This window comes from Cervus elaphus, chromosome X, assembly GCF_910594005.1.
Source record: "Cervus elaphus chromosome X, mCerEla1.1, whole genome shotgun sequence".
Lineage (NCBI taxonomy): Eukaryota > Metazoa > Chordata > Mammalia > Artiodactyla > Cervidae > Cervus > Cervus elaphus.
In genome coordinates this window covers 80,721,366-80,744,385 of record NC_057848.1, presented here as the reverse complement: position 1 = coordinate 80,744,385, position 23,020 = coordinate 80,721,366, and the positions used below count along the sequence as shown (strand labels likewise).

The 23,020-nt window shown below is 34.5% G+C and overlaps 1 protein-coding gene across 2 annotated transcripts in view; it reads right to left on the bottom strand.

Annotated features, from left to right (window-relative positions):
* The window catches only part of NRK (Nik related kinase), a 125,273-nt gene that overhangs the window by 24,799 nt on the left and 77,454 nt on the right, over window positions 1–23,020 (bottom strand). For both annotated transcript variants that reach the window (XM_043895901.1, XM_043895902.1), the window contains exons 11-19: window positions 22,304–22,479; window positions 20,666–20,729; window positions 19,089–20,256; window positions 16,957–17,064; window positions 13,686–13,753; window positions 11,806–11,900; window positions 9,186–9,283; window positions 7,588–7,934; window positions 5,707–6,043 (exon numbers count right to left, since the gene is read on the bottom strand). In XM_043895901.1, the coding sequence (XP_043751836.1) occupies window positions 5,707–6,043; window positions 7,588–7,934; window positions 9,186–9,283; window positions 11,806–11,900; window positions 13,686–13,753; window positions 16,957–17,064; window positions 19,089–20,256; window positions 20,666–20,729; window positions 22,304–22,479 (2,461 nt within the window). The remainder of the gene's footprint in view (window positions 1–5,706; window positions 6,044–7,587; window positions 7,935–9,185; window positions 9,284–11,805; window positions 11,901–13,685; window positions 13,754–16,956; window positions 17,065–19,088; window positions 20,257–20,665; window positions 20,730–22,303; window positions 22,480–23,020) is intronic.

Genomic DNA, 23,020 nt, shown 5'->3' with positions numbered 1-23,020 from the left:
GAAGATCTAGTTAGAGTCTATTAACTTACAGACAAGAAATTCAAGGATAAAGTCACAAAATGTGACAGAATTTATGTGGGATGCCATATCCGGTGGAAAAACAGTAATTCTTTTTGGTTATCCTGTTTGCCAATAAGCATTTATGTAAGCAGTGATTCTTGGCATTGATACAGTTATCCTGTCCTGTCATAAACTTGTTTTTATGACCTTTCCTACCACAAAAGTGTTATATGGCAACATGTCCTTTTAAAATGAAAATGAAAGGAAGATCCATTCTCTCTGCAAATGTTTAAAACATTTCTTAAGATAACTGGAGATACCCAGGGGTGCTATTAAAACCATGCTGGGATATCTTGTTTTAATGTCTTTAATTAAGATAAGTAGGTAGGCAGGTAGGCAGGTAGGTAGGTAGGTAGGTAATACATACCTTCTAGGATGGATGAACAGATGGGTGAATAGAAAGACAAGTAGATAGACTGACAGACAGGCAGGCCGACATAGGTTCCTTTCTACTGATATTTCTTTCCCATTGGAAACCATCTAGGGAGTTTCTTCCTTCCTTGTTTTTTTGTTTTGTTTTGTTCGTTTCCTTCCTTCCTTGATTTCTTTTTTAAATTAATTAATTTATTTTAATTGGAGGCTAACTACTTTACAATATTGTGGTGGTTTTGACATACATTGACATGAATAAGCCATGGGTATACATGTGTCCCCCATGCTGAAACCCCTCCCATCTCCCTCCCCATACCATCCCTCAGTGTTGTCTCAGTGCACCGGCTTTGAGTGCCCTGTTTCATGCAGCAAACTTGGACTGGTGATTTATTCCACATATGGTAATATACATGTTTCAATGCTATTCTCTCAAATCATCCCACCCTTGCCTTCTCTCACAGAGTCCAAAAGTCTGTTCTTCATATCTGTGTCTCTTTTGCTGTCTCACATATAGGGTCATCATTATCACTTTTCTAAATTCCATATATATGCATTAGTATACTGTATTGGTGTTTTTTCTTTCTTACATACATCACTCTGTATAATAGGCTATGGTTTCATTCACCTCATTAGAACTGATTCAAATGCACTGTTTTTAATAGCTGAGTAAAATTCCATTGTGTATATGTACCACAGCTTTCTTATCCATTTGTTGGCTGATGGACATCTAGGTTGCTTCCCTGTCCAAGCTAAACAGTGCAGTGATGAACATTGGGGTACACGTGTCGCTTTCAATTCTGGTTTCCTCTGTGTGTATGCCCAGCTGTGGGATTGCTGGGTTGTATGGCAGTTCTATTTCCAGTTTTTTAAGGAATCTCCACACTGTTCTCCATAGTGGCTGTACTAATTTGCATTCCCACCAACAGTGTAAGAGGGTTCCCTTTTCTCTGTACCCTCTCCAACATTTATTGTTTGTAGACTTTGATAGCAGCCATTCTGACCGGTATGAGATGGTAATTCATTGCAGTTTTGATTTCCATTTCTCTGATAATGAGTGATGCTGAGCATCTTTTCATGTGTTTGTTAGCCATCTGTATATCTTCTTTGGAGAAATGTCTGTTTAGTTATTTGGCCCACTTTTGGATTGGGTTGTTCGTTTTTCTGGTATTGAGCTACATGAGCTCAATGAGCTCTACATGAGCTGTTTGTATAGTTTGGAGATTAATTCTTTGTCATTTGATTCATTTGCTATTATTTTCTCCCATTATGAAGGCTGTCTTTTCATCTTGCTTATAGTTCCCTTCTTTGTGCAAAAGCTTTTAAGTTTAATTGGGTCCCATTTGTTTATTTTTGCTTTTATTTCCATTACTCTGGGAGGTGGGTCTTAGAGGATCCTGCTGTGATTTGTCAGAGAGTTTTTTGCCTATATTTTACTCTATGAGTTTTATAGTTTATGGCCTTACATTTAGATCTTTAATCCATTTTGAGTTTATTTTTGTGTATGGTGTTAGAAAGTGTTCTAGTTTTTTTCTTTTACAGGTGGTTGACCAGTTTTCCCAGCACCACTTGTTAAAGAGATTGTCTTTTTTCCAGTGTATATTCTTCCCTCCTTTGTCAAAGATAAGGTGTCCATAGGTGCGTGGGTTTATCTCTGGGCTTTCTATTTTGTTCCATTGATCTATGTTTCCTTGTGCCAGTACCATACTGTCTTGATGACTGTAGCTTTGTAGTATAGCCTGAAGTCAGGCAGGTTGAGTCCTCCAGTTCCATTCTTCTTTCTCAAGATTGCTTTGGCTATTTGATGTTTTTTGCATTTCCATACAAATTGTGAAATTATTTGTTCTCGTTCTCTGAAAAATACCGTTGGTAGCTTGATAGGGATTGTATTGAATCTATAGATTGCTTTGGATAGTATACTCATTTTCACTTTATTGATTCTTCCAATCAAGAAGAGATGGTATACTGGTATATACCAATCAAGATGGTATATTTCCCCATCTATTTGTGTCCTCTTTGATTTGTTTCATCAGTGTTTTATAGTTTTCTATATATAGGTCTTTTGTTTCTTTTGGTAGATTTATTCCTAAGTATTTTATTCTTTTCGTTGCAATGGTGAATGGAATTGATTCCTTAATTTCTCTTTCTGTTTTCTCATTGTTAGTGTATAGGAATGCAAGGGATTTCTGTGTGTTAATTTTATATTCCACAACATTACTATATTCATTGATTAGCTCTAGTAATTTTCTGGTGGTGTCTTTAGGGTTTTCTATGTAGAGGATCATGTCATCTGCAAACAGTGAGAGTTTTACTTCTTCTTTTATAATCTGGATTCCTTTTATTTCTTTTTTTCTCTGATTGCTGTGGCTAAAACTTCCAAAACTATGTTCAACGGTAGTGGTGAGAGTGGGCACACTTGTTTTGTTCCAGACTTTAGAGGAAATGTTTTCAATTTTTCACCACTGAGGACAATGTTTGCTGTAGGTTTATCATATATGGCTTTTATTATGTTGAGGTATGTTCCTTCTGTGTCTGCTTTCTGAAGGGTGTTTTTTTTTAATCATAAATGGATGTTGAATTTTGTCAAAGGCTTTTTCTGCATCTATTGAGACCATCATATGGTTTTTATCTTTTAATTTGTTAATGTGGTGTATTACATTGATTGATTTGCAAATATTGAAGAATCCTTGCATCCCTGGGATAAAGCCCACTTGGTCATGATGCATGATTTTTTTAATATGTTGTTGGATTTTGTCTGCCAGAATTTTGTTGAGGATTTTTGCATCTCTGTACTTCAGTGATATTGGCCTGTAGTTTTCTTTTTTTGGCATCTTTGTCTGGTTTTGGTATTAGGGTGATGGTGGCCTCATAGAATGAGTTTGGTAGTTTACCTTCCTCTGCAATTTTCTGGAAGAGTTTGAGTGAAGCCATCTGGTCCTGTGCTTTTGTTTGTTGGAAGATTTTTGATTATAGTTTCAATTTCTGTGCTTGTGATGGGTTTGTTAAGATTTTCTATTTTTCCTGGTTCAGTTTTTGAAGGTTATACTTTTCTAAGAATTCATCCATTTCTTCCAAGTTGTTCATTTTATTGTCATATAGTTGCTGATAGTAGTCTTTTATTATCCTTTGTATTTCTGTGCTGTCTGTTGTGATTTCTCCATTTTCATTTCTAGTTTTGTTGATTCTTCCTTGATTTCTTACCATAATTATTGTATGCCTACTATAAACCAAGCCTGAGGTTGGACCCTGGGACTGGATGAGTAGGTGAAGAACAGTTGTCAAGGGTGGATTAAACATAGTATGAGTTGAGTCATGAAGGATGAGTAGTGCAAAAGCAGAGAGGAGGTAAGGGGAAGCCATATAGACAGAGGAAATTGCAGGCATAGGGTCATTAATTCATGAAAGCGCAAGACATCTTCTAAGTTAGTTTGTATGATAGGACAATGGGCTGGGGAAGTAAATTGGAATGATAATTCTTCTGTCTGGAATCTCAGCTCTGTTTTCAGATAACCAATACTCCACATTTGTCAAGAACTATTTCAAATAGCACTTGTTTCAAGAAATCTTCTCTGTGATAATTCCTATTTATCTACCATCTGTGAAGCTACTTGGGTATTTTTAAGCTTATCTATAAAGTCAGTAAATGTTTTTTGAATGTCAAAATCATTGTCTAAACACAGTACTTCTGTTTAAATTGTCTGTGTTAACAGTTCCTCAGAAAGTTAAAATACAAGCTAATAATTCCATTCCTAGGTATACAGATCAAATAACTAAAAACTGCAGGTCCAACAACAGATACTTGTACAGCAATGTTCACAGCAGCCAAAGATGAAAATGACTCATGTGTCTACCAAAAGATGAATGGATAAACAAAATGTGATATATTCATACTATTTATTAAGTCTTAAAAAGGAAGGAAATTCTGATACATGATGTTAAATGGATGAGTCTTGAAAATATTATGCTGAGACAGACAGAAAAAGACAAATATTGTATGATTCTGCTCATATAAGGTACCTATACAAAAGTAGAATGGAGGTTATTGGGAACTTGGGAGGATAATGGGGAGTTAATTGCTTGAGGTGATAAAAAATCTCCAGAAATTAATAGTATGTACAACATTGTGAATGTACTTAACTCCATTGAACTGTACACTTAAAAATAGTTAAACTGTGAAACTTTCTGTTACATGTATGCTATCACAATAAAAATCTCCCAGAAAAAATCTATGTATTAAGAGACACTATCCCAAGCATACTGTTCATGGGGTTCTCCATTTTTCCTTCTCATTCCCTTCTCCATTTTCCATTTCCTCTTGATGAAAGTGAAGGAGTCGGGTGAAAAATCTGGCTTAAAACTCAACATTCAAAAAACTAAGATCATGGCATCTGGTCCCATCACTTCATGGCAAATAGATGGGGAAATAATGGAAACAGTGACAGACCATTTTCTTGGGCTCCAAAATCACTGCAGATGGTGACTGCAGCAATGAAATTAAAAGATGCTTGCTCCTTGGAAGAAAAACTATGACCAACCTAGACAGCATATTGAAAAGCAGACATTACTTTGCTGACAAAAGTCCATCTAGTCAAAGTTATGGTTTTACCAGTAGTCATGTATGGATATGAGAGTTGGATCAAAAGAAAGCTGAATGCTGAAGAATTGATAGTTTTGAACTGTGCTGTTGGAGAAGACTCTTGAGAGTCCCTTGGACTGCAATGAGTTCAAACCAGTCAATCCTAAAGGAATCAGTCCTGAATATTGATTGGAAGGACTGATGCTGAAGCTGAAACTCCAATACTTTGGTCACCTGATGTGAAGAATTGACTCATTTGAAAAGACCCTGATGCTAGGAAAGATTGAAGGCAAGAGGAGGAGGGAACAACAGAGGATGAAAAGGTTGCATGGCATTACCGACTCAATGGATAAGAGTTTGAGTAAGCTCTGAGAGTTGGTAATGGACAGGGAAGCCTGGTGTGCTACAGTCCATGGGGTCACAAAGAGTTGGACATGACTGAATGACTGAACTGAACTGATCCCGAGCATATGATCTAAGTAATAAAGGTGGACAAAGAAGATATTTTTGTTCTTGGAAGAAAATAGGAAGCATACAAATTAGAAGAAATAAAGATGTATCTACAGATATAATTTAAAATGTTTAAGAGACTTTGGAATAGAAGTTTAAAATATATTTGTAATGGCTGGAAATATGACATATCATGAAGAAATGCATTTACAAGGAGATGAATTCATTCTCATTTTCAAATGGTATATTACCTCTAGTTGATGTTCAAATTCTTGGAATGCTGGTTCCTCCAATATTGGATCATCTGTCTCTGAGCAATTTTCTCTTCCATTTAGTTCTTGGGCTTCACTCTCTTCATTGGTTCCACTGACTCCCTCATTTTCATTACTCTCCTTGCCTCTTCTTCCACTGCCTACATTCACGCTGTGTTCTTCATGGTCTCCAATGGCTGCACTGGCCCCACGGGCTGCACTTCCTCCATGGCTTCTATTAACTCTCTGACTTCCATAGCTGCTGAAAGATCCTTCTCCTCTATCACTTCCATCTTTACCATCTTGCTTGTAGCTTCTGCCTCTGCCACAGCTTGGCCTGATAACAAGATTCAATTAATGATAGTCACCCAATGAAAATAAATGTCAACAAATGAAACAAAATTAGGTTGACTAACACATATGTATCATCTCCAGGAATGTTTTTGCTCTATGTGAACACTACTGGTATGATATAGATATGAAAAATACCCCTATGTCCTGTCAATCTTAATACTGAATTAACATCATAGTCACCATCAACTCCCTGGCTACATTTGCATGACAGATGGAAAAGGACTTGTATATTGTATTAGGAACATGTATTAGGTTAGCAGCAATAATATGTTTTTTTTCCTTAAATCATAGATTATTTCATACATTAGCAACTTCACAGCCACAAGAATGATCAAGCCCATATTTTGGGCTCAACCACAACATATTTGAATATTTCTTATATTTATTTATGTTAATTTAAACACATGCCTTGATCTTCTAACATGTGTATCATGCATTATGCAACAGATTTTCATTGATTGTTCTATTACTATCACCAGGAAGTTCAGTAATATAGATCTCATTTAGTTAATATAGTCACTTAATTACTTGCTAGGACCACCAAGCTTAGCAAAATGTCTCAATAAACTTTCGCATAAGAGACAACATAAATAAGTAACTATGATAATTCTAAAAGCGAATGAATTTGAGATCAGAATTCCTGGTAGTTTTCTTAGTTGGCAAAAAAAGAAAAAATGTTGAATAATCTGTAGTCTGTTCTGTCATATAAAGCCCCAGTAACAGTTGAAAATTAACAAAACAAAATATGAATTTCAATATTATAAAGCAATTTTCCCACTGTTATTTTTCTAAAAATGCAAAAATATACTATGTTAATGAATCATCTTTAAGAGCAGTTTAAATACAAACCATAAGCAAATGTGAAATAAGAACACACTGGCTGTTTATAAAGCAGGACCAAGTAACTATATATACAGCAAAGAACTGGTGGTATGCCAAAAACAATACTTCACTAAATATTATCACTTTGAGTAGCTACTCTATAAGAAGATAAAACTGAAAGAGCATTGAATTTAGTTACAGCAGTTTTCAGAGTCTCAAGGATGTTAGTAAGTTGGAGCTTAAAACTATCAAGTGAGTATCATATTTGCACTTCATTTTTCTCAGTAAATTTAGAGATTTTGTTCTCTAAAGCCCTAAACATCAGGGCTTCAGCTTAAAATTATTAAGAAGCACACTACTTAATTTGTCACCCCATTTATCACACTCATTGTATTTTACAGGGCAGAATGATTCAGTAGCATTAATTTTAAGAGAAACACTCAGACAATCCCAGTTATAAAGAACCTAATAAAGAGTTGAATGCTAATAAAATATAATATTACAAGAAATGCAAAATTAAGTGTTTTGCATTAAAATAATTTTAATAAAATAATTAAAAAATCTATTATTGAAAATCAACCACTTACCAATATGCAAATGTAATTCAGTCACCCTCCTGGTGATAAATTTTAAAGGTAAACCAAAGATAGAAATTGTTCTGAAATTATGAAACGTGGACAACACAAGTAATCCAAGAAAACAAACCTTGGCCAGCTAGGAGCATCATCAGGATTATTGCCTTTGTCATCAATAACCTCATCATTGTCATCATCATCATGGTCTTCACCAACATCATTAGCCTGATCAACCTGGTCATCCAATTCATCACTGCCATTGTCATGGTCATAACTATCTTCATAAGTGTCATTAGAATCATCATCACCATCAGTATAGAGTTCAACATAATCACCATCCTCTTCAGGTGGTTGAACAACAGGTGCAGGAGTTAACCAGTCATTCCGGAAGATTTCAGATAGTGCATTATAGCCTACCCATTCATTTGTCAAGTAAACAGGGGGTGATATTTTTCCTACTTTAAATCCATCTGGAACCTGTGTGCACAAGAAAGGTTAATGTAGCCTCTAGTAGCCTTTCATTTTCTTCTAGATTGGAAAGATTCCAAGCTGACAATATTTTAAAATATATTTTCAACTGAAATGAAGATGTTCACTCATTAGGTAGAGCCAACATTTTTGTAAGGATGAGCCGCCAAAACCCAAACCTCAGGCTGTGATCCTTAATGGCCTTTCTAGATCACACAGGACAAAATTCACTCACTTTGTTTTTAATTAGCTCTACTATCTGCTGAGAACTAGACATTCTAGTTTTGTTTTGGAGAAGAGTGTTTTGGTGTTGGAGAAGAAGACAGATGATTTGACACTCTACAGAAGAGTGTCACTATTTTCCTTTTGTTTTATCCTTTGATATTGGGATTAACACACAGCTCTTAAAATTGATGTGTTAATTTCCCCACTCTAGTTTTATACAACATAGATTATCTTAAAGTAATGCAAACACTTCTAAGAAGCAAACCAACATAAATTCACCTTAAAAAAAAAACTACCTGCAATGAAGAAGACCCAGGTTCAATCCCTGGGTTGGGAAGATCCTCTGGAGAAGGAAATGGCAACCTACTCCAATATTCTTGCCTGTAAAATCCCATGGACTACAGTCCACGTGGTCACAAAGAGTTGGACACAGCTGAGCGACTAACACACACACACACACACACACACACACACACACACACACACACACACACACAATGTCTTGTAAGCAATCTCTGAGCAATCTGAAAGGGGTGTATGTATAGTAGGGTAGAGGTAATTGCAAAAGTAAAACAGAATGATCTGAAAGCATTAAAGCATAAAATAATTAGAATGTCTTTTTATTTATGAAATTAGAAGGCACTTCATTTTTCACTATTTTTTAACCTTTATGCATTGCCTCATCTTCAAAGAAATGATTAGACAAAAAATGAGTATTTAAACTGTACTTCTTAATTTGAGCTAATGCTTCTACAAGCAGCTTTTTATCTCTCCTCTCTCAAGTGTATTCTGATACTAGAATGTGAAAATGAAATATTTTATGATCAATTAAATGTCTTTATATGTCAAATGTCATTTCTAGATTTCATATTCTGCATGCTGACATAACAATAGAAACCTATATTTGAAAGATTAATTTAAAAACTGAATGCTTTAGCTTTTCCCTCAAATGAAGATGAAAATATGTAAGTCAAAAGAAATTGAAGATTAAAGAGAACAAATATAAATATGTTAGGCATTAAGATGGAAACCTACATGAATATCAACCAGCAAACTCTGATCAATGGTAGAATAAGGTGGTGATGACTGGGACCTCCTCCTGATCACAGGACTTGCTTCCTCAGAAGAAGATTCTGTAGAATGCCAAAAAGACATTAGTAACAGTGGTAATCACAGCCATTATCTTCATTTTTATAGCAAACCACTTAAATCTCTTGGTATTTTTCTTGTAGCCTCTTTCCATTCAGGAGAGATCACTTGATAAATTCTTATGGGGCCAAGATCCTATGTTCTATTTTCACAGGTAGAGAGAGACTCAAAGTTTGTTCTGTTAGATCTACATGGCTTTTTTATTTTTAATATTAAATATATACTTGCTGAATATTTTTGTGTAAAGAGGTACATAGTAAGACTGGTATGCAGATAGTCCCATGAGAAAAAGAACATCAAGAACAGTAAGGGCTGGGTGGTATTTCTAGCCTCCCCTAATAACCAGTAGAAAAAGAGCCCAACAGTGTATAGAAGATGATAGTTTAAACAAAATTTTCAAGAGGAGAGTTGACTCTTCAATCTTAATCCCCCAATATCCTCAAGTACTGCAATACAGTTGAGACATGAACAACTGAAAAGTGACAAATCTTAGCCCTTTTTATAAAGCTGTGAGCCTTTCTATAGAGGCACTCTGCAATACAACTTTCTGCAGTAACAGAAATGTTCAGTATCTGCACTGTCCAATACATTAGCCACTATCCACACATAGCTTTTGAGCATTTGAAATATGGCCAGTATATCTGGGGGGTTGAATTTTAAATTTAACTTCATTTTCACTTTAGTTTTAACAGCCATATTTTGCTAGCTGTATCACAGGACAGAGTTCAATTTTATAGTGTAAATATTTCCATTTAAAATGCAAATCTGTCCAGATTAGAAGTCTGGATTTTTTATATTAAGGTTTGTGGTATAGTAAATAACATCCGTGCTTAAAACAGGGTGAGAATATTTAGGTTCAAAGATCAGTAGATCTGGGTGAGTTTACTTAGAAAAAGCTTCACTAAGGAGACCTTCAAGTCCCTATTTATTGTTTTTGGGTGCTTGGATTTTGAAGATAAATAGTATTCTCTCTCTTTTTTTGCAGCCTTGATATTTATATAGCCAAAATATTGACACTACAACTCCAAAAAGCATGTGTTTGAAAATATTACTATCTTTTGAAGAACACATCTTACACAATGAACACATCTTGAACGATGATGAACACAAGATGAACACATCTTACAATTTGTGTTCATGCCTTCTGACACTGTTGTACCTTTGCAGTTTATTACCTTTCTGCAGAAAACTATTTTCTTGCAAGTGTTTTGGTATGTCATTAGGCTAAGTAAGAAGTTTGGGTGAATGTTTGAGGTTTGGAGGCAAATTTGTAGTAAGGTTTTCTGATTTCCTATATCATGAGGTATGTAATATCATAGGAACTTCAAATCATCTATGTAGCACACATAATAAAATAATAGAACTTTAGAGCTGAAAAGAACTTTAGCTATTATCTACATAGATACTCTCCCTTTCTCTCTCCCACCACTGTTCATAACTGCTTTGGGGCCTAGTCCAAAATTTCCTTATTTTAAAATATACAATATGAATAAATCTTCAATTTTTAGTTGCTTCTGTAGTATTAGCAAATTAACCCTGGTCAAACCAGAAATATTCTGAGGGAAAAAATTGCTAAATTGTCTCTTCACATAGGCTTGCCTTATTTCTCACAAGATAATATTTCTACACGAGGGGACACTCTTATTTAAAGGAAGTACATCACTATCTGAGTTTCCTAAGAAGAATGACCTTTAAAAATTCAGGTATTCGAGTATCTGATTTTCATACAGTACACCTATATCTTCATTTAAGTATTAACATTTTAATAAAATCTATATGCTATATTTTTACAGGTGACCTGGGAACTCGGTCAGGCATTTTCCCCATGCTTAACATAGTTGAATTGCTTAAAAGTAGATAGTGCCAGATTTTATGTTCCAAGGCATAATTTTGACTTTGTTTATCCTGATATTTCATAAATCTATAATTCATTTAAACTTTCTCAAAAGTACACCATAAAATAAAATACTTATTTGAAATTCATATCACAGTTTGTGAAGCTATTTGCTATGATTTTGTTAATTTTTTTTCTTTTTGAGTAACTATATTAATTTTTAACATTTATGATATACTGTATATGTTTTACTTTGAGGAGGTAAAATAACAAACTGATAAATAAAACACATGCCCACAACTAGTCCATCTAATATTTCAATATTCTAAAGATTGTCTATAAATTTTAGCCCGTTGGAGAGGCCTCCCTCAAGTTCCTTTCCCATATTTTTCGCACATGGTATAGAAACTAAAGCTGAATTCCAACCCTCCACCTCCCTAGACACATTCTTAACTACTACCCAACTGAAAAAAGAAACTTCAGAAAAATTACTCTCCATTTCTCAAAGGTCATCACTGACTGCCAAATCCAATGACCTCCTGTTCTTAATCCTACTTGTCCTCCCTGACACTATTGATTCATTCCTTCTTGAAATTCTTTCTTGACTTCTGCAAAATAAACTGTTAAACATTAACTCCGTTTTGACTGTTTAAACTTTGTGCTTTGAATCACCTGATGCTGCTGGGCAATTTTGAGGATTTTGCGAACTCCTTTGTCTGATGTCAATTGGCTTCTGAGCTTGTTCCAAAAGAGACCGCTGAGGAACACTAATGAAAAGACAGAAAAACATGTGCCATGTCCTAACATTCAAAAAGGGAATGTATAACTCAACATCAAGACCAACAAAGTTTTAAGTATATGGGTATATATCAAACTGAAAGAAGTAGAGCTTAAGTAATATTTTCCAATTTCTCCAAATCTATTATTTTATCTAGAAAAGAGAAACAATTTCTAAAATATAAAAAAAACTGTCTCCATACAAGTATATGTTTCCTTCACATATCATGTTTATTTCTAAAAATTTCTATAAAGTTTCTTTAAACTAATATTCAGACATTATTATTAGCTAGGTAAAACAGCAATAATCATACATTTATAGTGTATGTGAGGATTTTAACATGATAAAAAGCAAAGTTATTGTTATTTTAAATATTCTACTATTACCGTTCTTATTTCAAATGCTTGGAATTTGTGATTTTTAATGTCATCCTGCATTAGATACATGAATAAATAGATAGGACACTTTGGTTTTCAGGATTCAAAATCAGGGAATATTTAGAAAGTTTCTTTGGACAAGAACTGCTAAATTTTACAGTTGCTTTGAAATTTCTATATAGGAAATACTTTGATTACTGATTTAGGCCTGGAACAGACAAGAGTCTTTTCTATGACCTTGAATTTCAGAAAAGACTCAAGGTTCAGTTAAATTTGTTTCATAAATGTAACCATATCTAAAGTAAATATATTTGCTATAAATAAATTCAAAAACCTTTTTGTGATAAAAACCAACCAAATCCAGTTTAAAAGCAATATTGAATTTTTATATACCCCATGTTTAACAATTTAATAGTCATACTGATTTTATATTATACCCATGATACCAAAACAGATACACAAAAACTAAACTGATCTCTCCTCCTTTGTTGTCAGAAGGATCATGACAACTCATTCACTGAATGCATAGTAAGGGAAAGTTCCCAATTTTGCTTTAAAATTTTCCAAGATTTCTGCCTATCAGTTAAATCTAAATGACATAAATTCATGGGTGTTTTAAAAAATAATAAGATAGGAATATACATACTAAATACTATCAGCTCTATGCCATCTGACCATACTGTGCAGATTCTTGAATACAGTAAGTATTCACTGAATGATGAGTGAATGAATATAGGCTAAGTTCTCTCTAGTATGAGTTGGGAGTTGGAGGGGGTATGATTTTCAAGAAACACCTATATTAAAATTTAGCAGTCAAACATAATACATGGCATACAACATCTAAAATATGAGACAAGATCTTTGAAAATTAGTGATTATTATCAATTGTATAGAGTTAAAAATTACAGTGATTGGTATAAAATAATGATATAATATTGAGTTTTAGATTTGATTTTCTTTATAGTTCATTTCAGGTTTGCCCATTCTGTGGCATTAGCTGCTGAGGTTATCAACTGTATGTGTGTTTTATCATGTAGTACATGATGTTCATGATGTACTACATGATAAAATATGTAATTGAAGTATACCTTATACACTAAAATATTGCCTTTTTATTGTAAATTACTAATTGAAAGCTTTTCAAGAATTCTGTTAAATTGTGAATCTTACCAGCTAATCATCAAACTAAATAACACTGAGATTGCAGTATGTCCAAATATGAAATATCTAGTTAATGGATTGTTGCAGTTTTGGGCCAGTGATATCATTGATGACTATGTTGTCGCTAATATTTTAATTTTGAATTTACATAGAACTTAGTGTCAAATAAATAAGCATTAAAATTCCATATGATAGTAAATCAGAGTAATCTGAATATAGAAATCAGAAATACATACCTTGAGGAGAACTTGACACGATGTACACGATCCTGGTTGTAAGGCATAGAAGCAGATCTCTCTTGAACCTTGAGATAAAATGCAAAACTTCAGTAGAATTCTCAATCATAAATTTTTGAGTTACTAATTTATGGGAAATTGTCATTCTTCACATAGAGATATTTTCTTAAAAACCCAACTTATAAAATCTGATTTTCATAAATAAATCATATTTTCCTAATTACTTATAGTATGACACTAGAACTGCTTAACCAAAATCTTTGAATATAGCCTTGAATTTTTGTATAATAACAGATTCTGGAGATCATATAATCAAACACCCTCATTTTATTATTGAGGAATCTATATCCTGGAGATGGAAAATGACTTTTCTAAGTATTTACATAAAGTCAAAGAATATCTTTAATTAGACTGTAGGCCTCCTGCCTGATAATTTAATGTTCCCTTTATGTTATCATATTACTTTTTATATCAAGTTCAAACTTCTTGCCCAGAATTGAAATTCAAACTTTGCACTCACTTACCCTTCTAAGCTAATACTAAATTTTCAAAAGTTGTAACATACGCACATACACTATTCAAATGTCTCAAGAGTCTAAAGTATTTAATCCTTAAGGAAGTATGTCCTTTTATCATATTATAATCAGTGTTTGAAACACTTTTCAATTCTAAATAAATTAATTTTATTTTATCAATTATTCATTCATCTAACACAGCAAAAGACTTGAGAAAGAGCACATATAATCCGTTCCATCTGTGGTACGGATTTACTTTCTGCCAACATTGGTATATAGGGCCATGAAGTGTTGCCTTGCCTTATTTAATTTTATATCTCTAGGTTTCTACTCAAAATAGTTTTTAACTACCCCCCCAAATAGGTCATTGTGACATTCAACAAGGCAGTCACACTAGATTCTTTAGAAAGGAAAATTCAATGTTACAATGAAAAATAAATTTAGTATTTTCATGCTGATAAAATCATTAGTTTCTAGAAACTATATTAACCTTACTATGCTATTTTTTTCCTTTTATGTAGCGACCTATCGAGGTTTTCTTTATACTCCAACAGATAGATTAGAAATGAAAAATGTTGTCAATTGTTCACATGTTTTGCTAATGAATGTTTTCCAATACAACCAGATGTTTGGCAGTATGCAGGATAAGCATCTGACTGACTGTTTCCACTTTTGATTCAGATAACTGGCATCATATTGACTCAGTCCAGGCCTCTTGGTTCATGAAGCTAATCTTTGAAAGTTTATTGAAACTAGTTAACCAGAGGCCAAAATTAGAGATAAAGGTCAATAATAAGAAAGGTTAATGACTAATATGAATAGACTGTATTTTTTCTGAAAACTGGGGAGAAGAAAATGATTAGTAACAATAGCATATATTAAGGCAAATGATGTATTCCAAGCCAATCAGATACAGCTCGTTATATTTTGGGCTTAATGTATCATGCTTATGTAATAATTATCATCTGGGGTAAGAGTAAAGTCATCATTTAATAAGGCAGAGAGGGGGACATATTGTCTCTTGTAATTAAATAATACAATCCAGCATATGTTCTTTTTGCCACTAACTAATATTGATAAAGCAGTGCTCTGTTATTCATTTCAAGAGACTGTTATTATCATTCATCATGTAGTGTCCTAGAAAGAACATATTTAAAAAGGATAACTGTCCATGGCATACATCATAATAGACTACTGTGAAGTATCTTGAAAGAAGTAGATAGTGATCTTGGATGCTTGTCCTGATTAAGAGTAGCAATGACTCACTATTAATAAAACAAGAATGTCTGAGTTCTTCACCAATCCACCTATCTGCACTTAGTGACCAAAAAAGTTTTAGATAGCTATTAATAAAGTAATTAGCCTCCAACTAATAAAAATAAATGAAAAAAAAAAAAACTTGTGAAAACAAAGGTCAACCTGGACACCAGGACTGACATGATTATTCCCATAAATCTAAGAAAATAAATGATAGGTTAAAATGAGCCAGACCCTGTCATAATCTACATCTCAGGAAAAGATATAAGCTGAACTACTGAATTTTTCATGGGCAATATTTTTACTTAAAAGAATGACTGAGGAGACAAACTGATTCAACTTGGGTATCTGGCAGGCAGTTTATTTAAAATCAATGAAGTAAGCCTGTCAAATCAAGGAAAAAACAATTGATGTTGTTTGTTAACAATGATAAAACTGATAAAACAATGATAAAACAAAATTTTAGACTCATCTATCACTGTGTACTTGACAGCTTATCAATACTCAACAATTTTATGATGAAATTGATGATATTAACTAATGCCATTTTTGGTGTTGTGAAATAAAATGTATATTTGGAAAGATCCACATACACAGTGAACCAATATTTTTCAACTGATCAATGCATGAAGATATAAAATTGTGTATGAGCAAAACATCTATTCATAGCTGATTAGATGGATTTTAATATTACTGAATATCCAAAATCTCACTGATATGGTTTTAGACTCCATTTCTCTAGCTGGGGTGTATTATCAAAGAATATCCACAATTATCTGAAAAATCTATGGAAATTCTCCCTGTTCAACCACAAATATGCGAGAAGCTAGCTTTTACTCATATACTTCAACAGTTGGCCTGGATGGCTAAGTCAGTAGAGCATCAGACATTTAATCTGATGGTCCAGGGTTCATGTCCTCATTCAGGTGTTAGTCTATCTTTTGGGCTTCCCTGGTGGCCCAGAATGTAAAAAATCTGCCTGCAGTGTGGCAGACCTGGGTTTGATCCCTGGGTTGGGAAGATCCCCTGGAGAAGGGAACGGCTACCCACTCCAGCATTCTTGCCTGAAGAATCCCATGGACAGAGCATGGGAATCCCTGGCAGGCTACAGTCCATGGAGCCGCAGAGTCAGACACAACTGAGTGACTAACACTTTCACATTTTCTTTTCAAACAACATATGGTAACAGATTGAATGCAGAAGCAGATATGAGAACCCAGCTGTCTTCTATTAAGCAAGATGGGGAATTGTTATTTCACTAAAATTTGCTTCTTATATTAGCATTTAATAGTTTTATTACTTTTTAAATAAAGTGATAGATATTTTAAATTTGGTTTTAATTTATAATACATTATATATTCAATGACATGATCTGACTAAACAAAAGCTTTTTAGGTCTTCAGTATTTAAGAGTATAAAGAGATTTTGAGACAAAAAAGTTAAGAACCATTGTCCCATGCACTTATTAGTGTCACAGTAACTCATATTGAGAGACTTACCTCATTTTCTTTAGGATCTGGAATGTATGGCTGCAATGGTTCTATTTGGACTTCAGCCTGAATCGAATGAAATGCTTCATCATTATCTGATGATTCATCTTCTTTGTCCTTGAAACAAAAAGGTAAATAAATATCTTACTTGCTGTTAAACTGTAAATTATAGAAGCAATTATACTCATCTTACTGTTCAATTAAAAAACAACTATTCAATATTCAAACTGATTTAAGTGTAGTTTCTAGTTGTTTTTGGTTCTGCATCCCTTAAGTAATGCTACAGATTCTCTGTAGAAAAATGCATGTAGAAAGACACATGTCTCTTCATATATTTTAGGGGGTCATTGACCATGTGCAGCTCACTTATTAGACCCAGGTTAAAAATCTCTGGTCTAAAGATTAACTCATGACCCCAAAACTCTAACATTTAATGAGTGGTTATAATTACAAAGTTTGGCCCTCCTGAGCAATGGAAGATCTACAATACAGCAGTGCAAATATTTCTCTTTGAGTCCTAGGAGTTTAGGCAAGTTTATGTTTTCCCATTTAAGCCAATCGGCATTTCTTCAACACAAAGGGAATAATGGAAATGTGTTTTCTTTCTTTCTAGTGAGTTGAAATACACACATACATCTTTAAGTTCTAATGAATTTTCAGGTATTTTGAAAGACCTATGACTTGATTACAACATCAAGAATTTTCTTTTTCTTTGTATTTCCCTTGACAGTTACACATAAAGGCAGGAATGCCTATACAAGATCCTAGGTTCATGGGATTAGTAGCTATTATTTAGTGACTTTTTCTTCCATTTTAGAATGGCTTCTTACATAAATATTTAAAACACTGAAAGACAATAAGTAATGTGTTATGCTACTAATACCATGAGTCTTGCAGGAATGCATAAAAGTCTTTTTAAAAAATGCAAAAAAAATGCATTAGATCCAATTGTTACTAGGGTTCATTGGGAATAGTCATTAGCATTTTAGATCGCTTAATGTCTGGCAAATATAGCACTTTGCACTCTTGCAATTCCTTCTCTATTTGGTTTATTTTGCTTCTTATCTGTTAGATTTGGGGGACTAGACAATCATTTCCCCTTTTGGGTCTTGCTTCTCTTGTTGCTTTTACCTTTTCTCATGTTAAACATGTCTGGGAAACAGCATTTGCTCAATTAACTCAATGGCCACAAACCAAACACTCCCTTATTGAGACATTCAGACAAGGTTGATTTGTAATAACTACATTAATTATTATTAGACAAATGGATGTTGATAGCAGGGTTTAATTTAGGATCTTCACAATGATTCCTTCTATATAAACAGATGCTGTGAAGTATTAGAAAACGACTGCTCTCCTGGTCTTTTTGACCTCTTTAATTTGCTTATGAAGCCCATAAACCCTTCAGTATCAGATTAGATTTGCCAGATTGAATCCACCAACTCCAGTCAAATTATCTACATATCTATTTATATTAGGGAATTTTGAAGAATGATGTTTTATTAACTTGAATTTGTAACTTGTGCCATGTTCTATGCAGGTACTTCATTGATGCAAAATGGGTGGAAAATAAGTGAGACAAGTCATACTTATGGTAAGCATGTACAAAATATTTTAGAAAACGTTTTCCCTTCTCAGTTTAACCTTTAACATCCTAAAGTACAAAACTAGCGCAATTCTCTTAAATAGTATGTTCAGCATTCTATGGGAGGAAAGAGCAAAATAAACTTAGAGATTAGAAGAATAAAACTTAACTTTTGTGCTTATTTTAATGAGATATATTTTTAATTTTGACCTATGAAAGCAATCTTTAAAGATCCAAAATAGTAACTTTAATTGTGCATATGATGTTGGTTAAGGAAATAATAGGTAGAAAATTAACTAATAATGAAAGCTATATCATTAATATATAAAGATATATTAAGCAAATAACTGGATCATTCAAACAAATCTTTCTTTCTTAAATTTAGTCACAATTAATTGGAAATTTCAGGATAATTTACTTGAAGCCCAAATTATTTAATCTTCTCTGAGACACACTGAACATTTATTTCATTTGTTTTTATAGAGGGAACACCTGAGTATGAACTAGCATATTTTCTCTGCATATTTGACTTAGGAAAAATATCAGAAACTCTTACTTTTGCAACTTGTCTCAGTTCTTCCTCATGCTGATTAAAGATATCCTCCCATCTGCATTGGCGCCTTTGCCTATGGGCTTCTAAATCTGAGAGCTCAAACACTTCAGGTCTCCGTGACAACTTTGCCCGAAACCTCTTTGGTGACAGTCTTTTTGCCAATGCCTGCCTTAGACTAGAAACTTTTGATTTTTTCTTCCGTGCTTGTTCTGGTTGAGAGAAAAACACGTCTGATGCCAGGTTTTCCATCAGGGTTTGCAGTGGACCAAGCGGCTTTGAGTTATGTGCGTTTGGTGCTCGAAGTAAGTCTCTTGATAGTCCCTCTATGACTGCTTGAACCGAGCCAACTGCCTGTGTAAGATCTAGTGCCCAGGCTTGTGCTTGAGGTGACCCTTCGGTTTGCCCCTCTACCGGAACGAGCACCTGAGTATCCAAATGGAGTGGCAACAGCACGTGGTGGTTCTGGGACAATAGGGGCAGGAATACCTGGGCATGGACTCGTAATGACTCAGGTTCCTCTGCCTCCACCTCTGCCTGTGTAGGCTCTGCAGCCTCTTCCTGTACCTCTGGCTGTTCGGGTGCCCCATTCTGCTGCAGTGGCTGTTCAGGTATGTAGTTCTGCCTCTGCTGTTGTTCAGGGACCCGGCCATGTCTTTGCTGTTGTTCAGGTACCTGATCTTGCCTCTGAAATTCCTCTGGTACCTGATCCAGATCCTGGGGCTCTCCTGATGCCTGGGGTTGGCCCTGAGCCTGCTGCTTTTTGGATACCTGGGCCTGTACCTGTTGAGGCCTAGGGGCCTTCACCTGAGCCTGTGGTGGCATAAACATACAGGCTGTCCTCTGTGGTTGTGGAGGTGCCTTCATCTGCATCTGAAGGGGCATAGATGCCTTAGCCTTCACCTGAGCCTGTAGTGGCATGAACATCCGTGCAGCCCCTTGTAGTCGCTGAGGTGCCTGGACTTGCCCCTGTAGAGGCCTAGGTGTACCGTTCTGAGCCTGTAGTGGCATGAACACCCTGGCAGCTCCCTGGAGATGCTGAAGGGCCTGAACCTGTGGCTCTTCTCGGTCAGGTAGCCACCTTGGTTGCGAGGGTTCTCCATGCAGGACTCTAAGTGGTCTGCATCTACTGCTGGTAGGCAGTCTCAGAAGTTCATGAGTACAAGAAGGTCCCCTAGAAATAAATGTACAAATGGTTGCCATACAATTAGTGTTGTCAGTAGAGTGATGTCATTCAGGGGAGATGCTTTTATTTTTAAAGATGAACATTTTTCTGCAATAAAGATACTTCCACTACATCTTTCTTAAATCATTCCTGTAATGTCTGAAAGTTTTTACATTAGCAATATAGTCAATATTAATGGTCTGATAATCTACTTGATCATTCTATTGTCAGAAATTAAGGACTCTTTGAGTAGTAATAAAATTTTTTCCTCAACATTTCCATTCAAATATCTCTTGAAAATAGAGATCTGTTTTATTTGATCAGAGGATTAAGTTTCTTTGAGTTAAGCACAATATGGAATCAACTGTCTTACATGAATTGCTAACATCAAATTATATATGTAAGTTATCTAACGCACCTGAATCTTCTCATGGTATACTGCTCCTTAATAGCTTCTTCTCTTTCAAAGATCAGAGGTATTCCTTTTATGAAATAGAAAAGAATAATGCATAATAATCAACAGAGATTAATAAATCCACCTTAGTCAATTTGCACCCTTTACTGCTCAGGATGCTGAGTGAATTTACAAGGACAAGAGGGCTGTAACCCTTCACATCACATCTACTGGTGGTGTAGACAATATCCTTATTCCTAGGCCTCCTTTTGCAGCACAGTTATTCCACAGATACTAATTTCTCTCTGCATAGGAAAAAAAATAGCAATCTGATTGCTGCAATTCTAAAGAGAAAAAAATTGAAAAACGTAAAGGGACAAAGGGACAAAGAGAAACTCTAGATGGTTGGTGAGCATGGCTTACAGGTGTGTACTATGGATGGAAGGACTTTTTGGTTTGGGCCCACACCTATCTTTGGTCCTTTCAATGAGGATCTTGAAAATGAGGATCAGGATCTTCGGTCCTTTCAATGAGAAGGCAAAACTCTAAATTCTGGTTTTTACAACTAACACACTGAAAATGTTTGGTATCTTTCCTATCACCTGTGCTGTACTGAAATACAGACACTTACAGACAAAAGAGTTTTCTTTTGAATTTCCTACATTAGAAAGTTTAGGACAACTATATTGACATCTTCCATCAATTTCTATATAAATGTGACTTTTCCTGCAGATTACATTTTGGAAATTTTGCAACTCTGGAAGTTAGTGAATTCTCAACTAGATGTGGTATCTTTCTGTGCCCATTTGAGATTGGTCAACTTTTATGATGATGTTTGCCCAATAAATTCTCTACCATGGTTAAATACAATAATTCCTTCTGCTTCTCACTCCAAAATAAGATATGTATAGTTATGCAGATAGAAGAAGATAGGCTGCAATCAATCCTATAGTGCATCTGAGAATGCCTGCTATCTTTTTCAGGCTCCCCACTTCCCATTCCTCTATCACTCAACTCTGCATATGGTGCCCTAAATTAAACACAAAATATGGCATATAACCTATAAAGTCGGAATTTCCTAAGTAGTTTCCTCTGGATTTGATGAATAACCATCCTGTCATTTTTGGCATTAATATCTAGAAGCTTAATTTTATTTGCATAAATGTGCTTTGTTAATTACATCTTAAAGTTGGAGATTCATACATAAAATCATCTATGTGCAGTTCACTGATACTACATCAAAAGTAGCAGTCAATAAGTGATTAATTATAAATCCATTTATCTAATTGGAGTTAACATATTAGATGAGAAAGAACAATAAGATATAGATTTTGTTATCTTCTGTTTATTTCTCCAGTTAGTTTTCTTAAAATAAAATTAGCACATCATAAAATTATTATTGAGGCTTTCAAAGGCCTTTGTAAATATGAACACATGCTAATTGAACTGGCAAAAATTTATAATCTTATGTGTCTATGTGTGTGTGTGTATATATATATATATATATGATCAAGTAAGAGATAATGAATTAAAAGCTAAATGTCAAAAGGCCTCAGACTTTAATTTCAACTTAATTCTTAAACATTATTTTTCCTAAAAAAAAATAAAATTTTCTCTCATTTGAATATTTATTCCAGTAAAATGGAGATTTACATATCCTACCTTTTTTCTGTCTCTTTTTAATGATTCCAGTAAGATGCTTCTTTAATGACTCAACAACATGTCCTTCATTTTTTATATTCTGAACAAATGGGTGATGAAGCATGTTTGCAGAAGTAGGACGAAATAGGAAGTTTTTTATCATGCACTTTTCCATGAAATCATGGAACTTGCGGGACCTAAAAGAAATGAATCAAAGAGGTAAAAGAGCATTCTCAGGTATGCCACACCTCCCACCTCCACCCACATGCCACTCTGAAGGTCACATTTTTGGAGAGAGTTGTCTTAGCTGTAATAGTCTTTTCAATAACCAGATATCCTATAGCTTGACAATGTACATTACACAGCAATGCCATTGAAGCCTCAGAAGAGACTACAGTCAATGATACTTTCTACCCAAATAATAGTAGAAACTTCAGTGAGTTCAGAAGAATGTATGTGGTAAAATAGACAAGTGGTGGGATGGCAATTAAGTGGTTGATGTGATTTATGCAGACCATGAGACCAGACTGGTCATCCCACAGTAGTCATATTTTGAAGCCTGAGTGTTTTGCTTGACTATATGCACTTTGAACTCTAAAGCTGTCAATGTAATGATCCAGAAAAGGGTGTTAATAGCACCAGGACTGATTAATCTTATAAAATGGCCCATGGAAACAGATGTGACCAGAAAGCCTGAATCTGTGGGAAGGGTTAAATTTAATCACAAGGAAGAATGTC